The sequence below is a fragment of the Pelmatolapia mariae genome, linkage group LG16_19, assembly GCF_036321145.2.
Source record: "Pelmatolapia mariae isolate MD_Pm_ZW linkage group LG16_19, Pm_UMD_F_2, whole genome shotgun sequence".
Classification (NCBI taxonomy): domain Eukaryota; kingdom Metazoa; phylum Chordata; class Actinopteri; order Cichliformes; family Cichlidae; genus Pelmatolapia; species Pelmatolapia mariae.
In genome coordinates this window covers 39,545,920-39,554,661 of record NC_086241.1, presented here as the reverse complement: position 1 = coordinate 39,554,661, position 8,742 = coordinate 39,545,920, and the positions used below count along the sequence as shown (strand labels likewise).

Genomic DNA, 8,742 nt, shown 5'->3' with positions numbered 1-8,742 from the left:
ATCGGTAAGTACTTTGTAGCACTGCCATACTCTAATGAGAAACACAACAGTACCATACATGCAAAAATACTGAAATTGTTACTTTACAGAATTGCTAGACGTCCAGACGTTGGGGGCAGAGGCAGAATGTTCACTCCAGAGCAAGAGACCCATATAGTGAACATGGTGATTGCCAATAATGCAATAAGACTGCGCGAAATACAGCAGCGCATAATTGATAATGACACCATCTTTCAAAATGTACACAGTGCAAGCATTTCTGTCGTGTACTTGCGTGCCACAGAATAAGAATGAAGCAAATTTACAGAGTTCCTTTCGAGAGAAACACAGAACGTGTAAAGCAACTGCGATATGACTATGTGCAGGTAAGCTAGTGTCATTGGTTCTGAATTTGGAAGTGCATACTGTAGTGCTGTGCCATGGGCCTGATGTGTTGCATTTGTTTTGTCTTGTCCAGAGAGTGATGGAACTAGAAGCAGATGCATGAGCTACTTTTTGTGGATGAAGCCGGTTTTAACCTCAGTAAAACCAGGAGACGTGGCAGGAACATTATTGGACACCGTGCCATCATCAATGTCCCAGGACAACGTGGTGGTAACATAACCATGTGTGCAGCTATAAGCCAAAATGGTGTTGTTCACCATCATGCAACCATAGGCCCATACAACACTGCACACATTATTGCATTCCTGGACACCTTGCATGACATGCTCACTGTTCAGAGACCAGAGCAGACCCGATATGTCATCATATGGGACAATGTTAGTTTCCATAGGGCTGCTTTGGTCCGCAGCTGGTTTACAGACCACCCATCCTTCATGGCACTCAACCTCCCTCCATACTCTCCATTCTTAAATCCCATCGAGGAGTTCTTCTCTGCCTGGCGCTGGAAAGTGTACGACCGTCATCCTCATCAACAGGTAGCCCTTTTACAGGCAATGGAGGAGGCATGTGGAGATACTGACCAGGCATCATGTCAGGCCTGGATACGGCATTCAAGGAGATATTTTCCCCGGTGCCTTGGACTGGAGGATATCGCATGCGATGTGGATGAAATTTTGTGGCCGGACCCAGAAAGACGACATGATGTAGGCTGATTGTCTTTTTTTTTCCTTTGTTTGTGAAATTCCTATTTTGTGTTCTGACTTTGTCTTGGTTTTGATGAGTGTGAATAAACACCAATACTTGAAGTTTGGATCCTTGTATGTTTACATGACACTATGACAAAAGTGTGACCTCAAATTGACATCTGTACACAGAGAAAGCAAAAGCCAGATGTGTTTTGTATTCATACCATCAGTGTGCAGTTGGCGCATTGTGTGCTTAGTAGATCATGGTTTGTGTGTACTGTTTGATACGAAAACACCATTTTTACGAAGGTGTGAAGAGTTAATCTAGCTGTGTTCGCTTTTGCAAGAGAACTACAATGTTTTGATAATTGGGTGACAGGTTTTCTTATTTGTGTGTAGAGTTTTGCAAAAATAGCCAATAGTTACAAAAAATGTGCTTAAGCAATCAGAAAAAACTGTAACAGCATTTTTAGCAGCTGCTGTCACACACCACTTTTTAATATTTAACCTGAGCCATTATGTTTCTCTTAAAACCCACTGTAATAAATTAGAAAACAAAGAAACACAGAACAAACACAACCCCACTAACTGTACCTCAGAAAACAGAGTTTCTGTGGCACTCAGATTTTTGACATATTAGGGCATTTTCACATCTATAGTTTGTTCACTGTGGTCTGAATCAGTTGATGTGTTTGTAAGTTTGTAGCTTTTTCCTGTGGTTTGGTTCATTTCCACAAACAGAAAAATCCAAGTGAACTCCAAACCAACCAAAATGTGTCACTACAAACCACGTGACAATGTTCAGTCCGCCTACTGGCAATATGCAGCAAATGTAAATACAGGAAGACGGAGCTGTGTTCTGGACTAGTGGAGAATTTATGTTCATTTCACAGCTAGCTGCTAGCCTGTACAGACCTTTGCACAAATATAGAACCTTCCAGTATTCAAAAAACAACAATTGCATTTTGTTAACTGTTGTCTGTTTTGTTTTATACTTTGTTATCCTTGTGTGAATCATTTTGTGATCTTTTATCTAGAAAGGTGCTATATAAACAAAGTTTTACTTTACTTTATTTTAGAATGCAAAGCATACCTGTCTAAGGGACCTTTTTGTAGCTCAGACTTGTAACATATACCTGGTAGATGGTTCAGATCCCGTTCACAACATAAATGAGTGAGTTTGTTAAGAATCGCGCTGAGACCACCTCCTCCAATGGAGGAGTTTGAGTTAAACAGACTAAACACTGCAGTAAAAATGTCTGTCGCACATACAGGCAAGCCTAAAACAGACTGTGACCTCAGATAAAACAGGTGTTTTAGTTCAGCCTGGTAGCTTTAACCAAAATAGCTGTTTCTGACAGCAGCCTTATGACCTCAAATCACTGTGAATATGTCCTGTAGTTAAAATGACAGGGAGTTTTGTTGATCACAGTGTTTTGTTCTAGTGTTAGTCCACAGTGTTTCACATACGTGTGAGCAGGATGCTTCAGTGCTTCACTGACTCAGGAACAAGCAGGCAGCAAGTAGCCACACAACCCCGCCTGACTTTGTGCAACATGTTGCTTCATGCCATCACGATCACTTGTGAAAATAGTGAAGACACCACACTTCACAGCTTTGTGTGTTGTCAGTGTTACATGCATCAGTGTTGGGGAGTAACGGAATACATGTACCGCCGTTATGTATTTAAAATACAAAATGTGAGTAACTGTATTCCGTTACAGTTATCGTTTAAAAAGGTGGTATTTAGAATACAGTTACTTTGTTGAAATAAATGGATTACACGGCGGTATTTTCCTGTTTCATATTGTGGCGGGTCAGGACTGTTTGGGTTTTGTTTGACAGCTATGTTCTGTTGTTCCAGGCGGCAGCGTTACGGTTACCATGGATACAGGATGACGCGCTCTCTCTGCGACTGTGTGTTTCCTGGGTGAGAGAGCGCCTTTTTGTTGTTGTTGTTGTGCTAAGCTAATAGGCAGAATGCTACAGGCATAGCCCTAAAGAATGTAGCCTCATGGGCAGTGTAGTCCGTGCTGCAGGGAGAATGGACTGCCATACCCGTTATGTGTCTGTGAGCGAGGGAGGGAGAAAAAGGAAAAGTATGAGCTGTCATCGAGCAGAAACGGGAGCTGGAAGCATGTAAATATAATAATAACCACTGCAGCCTAAAAGAGTGCCTGACGAGCCCAGTTGTAAGTAAGCTATTACAGTTTTTCTCGATTGCTTAAACACTATAACCAGGCCTCTAAACTAAAATTTCAAAACCATAAACGCTATTGGTCAAAAAGCTCACCCATTTCCCTGAACTATAAACACTATTCCCTGCTTTGACACATGACTCAAATTTGGTGAACTGGTACTGCAAAACTCTACACACAAATCCCTACATTTTACAGTGCTTACACCATGTAGTCATGCAGAAAGCACTAGCATGCAATAATGTTAACGTAAGTCAGCATAGCTTGAGCCCAATTAGCACACAATTAACCAGGTGGAAACACTAGGAGTCAAAATTTAGCACACACCAATCAGAACCTGCGATGGATAGATAAAAGGGCCAAAGTCAGCTCATTCACGTTTGAAACAATGGATCCAAAGAGATGCAAAGGAAGAGGACGTGGTGGAGAAAGAGGACGTGGTGAAGGAGGAGGACGTGGTGGAGAAAGAGGACGTGGTGAAGGAGGAGTACGTGGTGGAGAAAGAGGACATGGTGAAAGAGGAGGACGTGGTGGAGAAAGAGGACGTGGTGAAAGAGGAGGACGTGGTGGAGAAAGAGGACGTGGTGAAGGAGGAGGACGTGGTGGAAGAGGAGGAGGAGGTGGAGAAAGAGGACGTGGTGAAGGAGGAGGACGTGGTGGAAGAGGAGGAGGAGGTGGTGAAGGAGGTGGAGGTGGAGAACGACGGCGACAAGGAAGGGGAAGAGCAAGGGCACGAAGACAGTCAGTCTCGGATGAAATTCGAGCCACTTTAGTTGACCATGTCCTTGTCCATGGGATGACTATGAGGGAGGCTGGGCAACGAGTACAACCAAATTTGAGTCGCTTCACTGTTGCCTCCATCATCAGAACCTTCAGGGAGGAAAACAGGTAGGTGTACTTGCAGTAAGACTGCTTTGTACAGTAACGTTTAAGTTACTGAATTTATGTGTCTTGAGTTTCAGTATGTTTCCATTATTTTCCTGTAAAATGAATGTGTGACAGTTACAGTAATGAGTGCTTCTATTTTTGTAGGACACAGAGACGACCACCTGGTGGAGGCAGGTTAAGGCTTTTGTCGGAGGAGCAAGAGAGGGAACTTGTAAACATGGTAATTGCAAATAATGTAATCCGCCTGCAAGAGATTCAAAGGAGAGTGATTGAGGATGATCATCTTTTTCGAGGCATAAATGCCATCAGCCTCTCCACAATTGACCGCATCCTCCGAAAGAATCAATTCCGGATGAAACAGGCATACCGAGTCCCTTTCGAACGAAACTCTGACAGAGTGAAAAACCAACGTGTGGAATATGTTCAGGTATGAGTTTTGATACTGTATAAGGTATTGTGTACCATCACAGCATGGCAGTTTATGCTGCCATTTCAGCACTCTTGAACTTTGGTTCAGGGTACCGATTGACGCTACTGTGTTATGTGTTTTGCAGAGAATCTTTGAGATTGAAGGACGGCCTGTTCCCCATGAAATGATCTTTGTGGATGAGGCAGGTTTTAACCTGACCAAAAGAAGGAAAAGGGGGAGGAACATAATTGGCCATCGGGCTATTGTAAATGTCCCTGGTCAGCGTGGGGGGAATGTCACTATGTGCGCAGCCATCAGCCAACGAGGGGTACTCCACCGCCATGCCGTACTAGGACCCTATAACACTATGCTTCTCCTTGCTTTTCTTGATGGTTTAAGACAACATATGTTCCAGCTGGACTACAGGGAACCAGCACAGCCAGAGCAGCCTCACTACGTTGTTGTGTGGGATAACGTCAACTTCCATCGCGCTGCTCTGGTTCGTGACTGGTTTACCAATAACCCAAGGTTTTCTAATATCTTTCTGCCTGCATACTCCCCCTTTCTAAACCCGATAGAGGAGTTATTTTCGGCATGGCGGTGGAAAGTGTATGACCGAGAACCTTATGTCCATGTTCACCTCCTTCAGGCCATGGAAGAGGCCTGCCTAGACATATCAGTAGATGCATGCCAGGGGTGGATCAGGCATGCAAGAGGATTTTACCCCCGCTGCCTGGCTGGGGCCAATATAGCCTGTGATGTGGATGAGATTCTCTGGCCTGACCCAGACCAAAGACAAGATGCTGTGGTGGGATAATGTTTCTGGTGTGTGTTGTACTGTATAGTACATGAATGACAATGTGCCACTGTACATACATTGGTTGCGTCTTTTGTGTTTATCATGTGACAAGGGTTTTGAAGGGGAGAACCATAAGCAACCTAATTGTTTTGGAACTACTGTTTTGAATTAATTGTACCAGTGTGCAAAACTCTGTTGTAGTGTGTGTGTTTTTGAGGGCTTGTGTTTGATGTCTGAGGGCAAAGTTCGGTTTTTCAGCAGGAGTGAATAGTTTTGGGTGTAGAGCTTCATTTTGACCTGGAAATAGGATGTTTGGGGAATTGAGTGAGATGTTATGGATTTGTGTTTACTGTTGTGCGGATATGAGGCGTAGTTTCAAGAAATGTGTTTTAGCAATCGAGAAAAACTGTAAGACTCGACTGTATACTGTGTTCGTGTTTTCCTCCGAAACAATAAGTTCCGTTGGAGCAGCCTTTCAACGCCTCTCTCTGTCTCTCGCAAGCAAAGTTGACCCAGACAACAAAGTAAAGCTAGTTTTCAGCTACGAGCCCGACACGAACCCGAAGTATTAGCCAGAGGTCCCTTTACTACGGTTCGGAGCCGCGGACCTTCAGTAATAGTATTAAATCACATTCATGTAGTTGTAAACAGCATGGTAATATATTAAGTAATCCAAAGTATTCAGAATACGTTACTCTCATTGAGTAACGTAATGGAATACGTTACAAAATACATTTTGGGGCATGTATTCTGTAATCTGTAGTGGAATACATTTTAAAACTAACCTTCCCAACAATGCATGCATGTACAACTGCAAATGACATACAGATTACATACCTACCCCGCAATTGTAATTCTTATATCAATTATTTACTGACTGGGTTTTCTTGCAAGTGTTTGTGAGTATATAATATCTCTCAGGCTCAGGAAGGTACTTTTTAGAATGACTAGGATTCTTGAGAAGCTTATATAGTTTATCCCTGCAGAGATCTTCAGATGTTCTCTCTTTTTGAGCCCACTAGTGAACACAGTGGAGCAGTGCAATGCCAGGATGGCAATCTGGTTTTAGATGGTTCAAATAAAGGTTCATGCAGCCATGGTGGCCTCTTCAAGGACTTCACTCTGAAACAGGTCTATGTAGTTTGATTTGTTTCAGTTTAATGATCCCAGAGCCATTCTAGAGAATAAACCCAGTGATTACACAGACTGGGAGGTCTGCAACACCCATTCCAAGCCAAGCCAATTATAACCCCATACTATCAGCAATTAAATACCTCTTACTCTAAAAGCTGAATGAGTCCAATCACATATATTGTTGACATCGCATGTCCTATACAAAACCGAAAAGTAAAAAGACTTGGATATTTACCAAAAAAAAATCTTTATCAAATGCCATATTGCTAAAGTCTCGGCTGGCGTCCAAGTCAAAACCTACTGAGAATGTCAGGGTGTCTCCAAGTCAGGCCAAGCATGTAGTGAAGAGAAAAAGAGGGTTGAGCGGAGAGAGAGGGATAAAAGGATGGATGGGGAAAAGTGGGTGCAGCTGGTGCCCTTTGTCGCTCTAGTGCATGGTCCTCGGAGCTCCAGCTCCACTGGGAGGGTAGAGAAAGCCCCAGTAATGACATGCTAATGTGACTGTCAGAAAGAATAGTAGAGGGATCGGAAATTACGCCAATTCTGTGCCATAAATGGGCAACATTGCAAAAAGGAGGGGAAATACTCCCCATCCTTTTATATGAAAAGTGATAAAAGCCTTGATAAATCCCAATAAAAAGGGATTTAGAGATATAAAGCAAGCAGATAAGAGTGATGCAGGTGGAGGAGACTGGATAAAGGTGTAATTTTGGTGGAAGAGTGGAAGTGCTCATTGCCTGCTGGGAAATCTGCTTGCAGAGCTGGTTTTTGGTTTTACATTCTAGTCTGATGTCCTCCCTGTTTTGAACTCTAAAAAATCAAAATGAAAGCATAAAAGAATCACTTACATAGCTCGCTGAGGTATCGACTCATAAAACGACACATCTGACAGTGTAGCACAGAGAAACAGTCATGCACTGTACAACTTTTACTTTTGCAATTAGTGACCAGTCTGAGACACCTCAACAGGGATAATTCTTTCCTCTGTGAGGAATAGAAATGGATGTTTGTGGATGATATACCTGAAGTGAACAATAAAGAATTTGTCCATGAACATTTCTGCAAAAACAGTGTTTTTAGGGTAGCTTGGGGGGGGTGAGAGTCTGGACGTTTTTTTTTTTTTTTTTTTTTTTTTTTGGGGGGGGGGGCTTTCTGTGAGCAGGTATGCTCGGATGGAGCCATGGCAGCCGAGGTTTGTTTTGCTCAGCTGTGTCTCATGTCCCTGATTTTAGCAGCTTATTTAAGAAGCAGCCAGAGCAGCAGTTCTTCGCCAGATTGTTATTGCAGCCTTCATGGTAATGTTTAGGTCTCTCTAGTGTTTGCCTCTACTTCTGCGCTTCCATGCCGATGCAGCTAGGCCGTGCAAGATTAACACCAGATGGGCAGCAGTGGAGGATTGAATCACGGCTGTGTATTTACTGGTGGCCATTCCCTACTATCCTGTCCCGTGCACCCAAAAGCCAGCACTTGCCAGTAGCCACGGGGACACTGGTGGGTGGTGCCACTCATGAGCCTTAAACACCCACATGCTGTTGCCGGCTTCTGTTAGTGGAGACTTTAGTTCTCACTCTTTTTCTGCATTCTTCGATTCTGGTGGAGAACAAACACTCATTAATGATCAGTTACAATCCCCTCTGCCAGTCACGGCGCTTAATGGCCAGTCCCTCACCTCCATTACACACAAAACCAAACTGCTTAAGCTTGTTTTGAAAAGCAGCCAGCACAAATTCATTCTCTTCTTTGTTTTTCACTCACTTAACACAACCACAGTTCTAGGATTCCCCTGGCTAGCTCCCCCCAAATATTGATTGGGCTGGTCTGGGAATAGTTCAGTGAGAGGGAGGTTTGGGTGTCTCTTCCCCCGTGATAAGAACCCAGATAGGCAGAAAATGGATGGATGGATGGATTCAATTAAATGCCTCCACAAATGGGAACACCACTGTGTGTAAAGCTGCCTGTGTGGCTGTTGGCACAGAAGCTCCAGCCCCAAAAGGAGGAGGAGGCCCGGCAACTGAATCGGGGGAACCTTTGTGAGCAGGACGGCATCTATTATAAATAGCCTGAATTTTGTCAAGCAGATGCTGCTGCTGGTCCAGAAAGCTGACATCCAACTTGTTCCATGTCTCCCTCCTTTGTTCCTACTGTCTCTCTCTTCTTGTCCGATCACTTATGGGGTCTGGTCCTGTGGTTCTGGGGGAAGGGGTCCAGGCCCAGTGGACTCCTACTGGTGTCTCCATAGGGGAG

General features: G+C 43.7%; 1 protein-coding gene across 1 annotated transcript; it reads left to right on the top strand.

Moving 5' to 3' along the window:
• The first annotated feature begins 3,931 nt into the window (after positions 1 to 3,931).
• LOC134644573 (uncharacterized) lies at positions 3,932 to 5,382 on the top strand. The gene is made up of 3 exons (XM_063497661.1): positions 3,932 to 4,156; positions 4,301 to 4,583; positions 4,711 to 5,382. Exons 1-3 carry the CDS (start codon positions 4,065 to 4,067, stop codon positions 5,380 to 5,382), a joined length of 1,047 nt encoding a protein of 348 aa, XP_063353731.1. The 5' UTR covers positions 3,932 to 4,064.
• The last annotated feature ends 3,360 nt before the right edge of the window (positions 5,383 to 8,742 follow it).

Bases quoted from the DNA above. Each gene is read 5' to 3' on its own strand.
- LOC134644573 (XM_063497661.1), top strand. From the start codon at position 4,065: ATGACTATGAGGGAGGCTGGGCAACGAGTACAACCAAATTTGAGTCGC. The intron at 4,157-4,300 runs GTAGGTGTACTT...CTATTTTTGTAG, and splicing joins ACCTTCAGGGAGGAAAACAG to GACACAGAGACGACCACCTG. The intron at 4,584-4,710 runs GTATGAGTTTTG...TGTGTTTTGCAG, and splicing joins AACGTGTGGAATATGTTCAG to AGAATCTTTGAGATTGAAGG.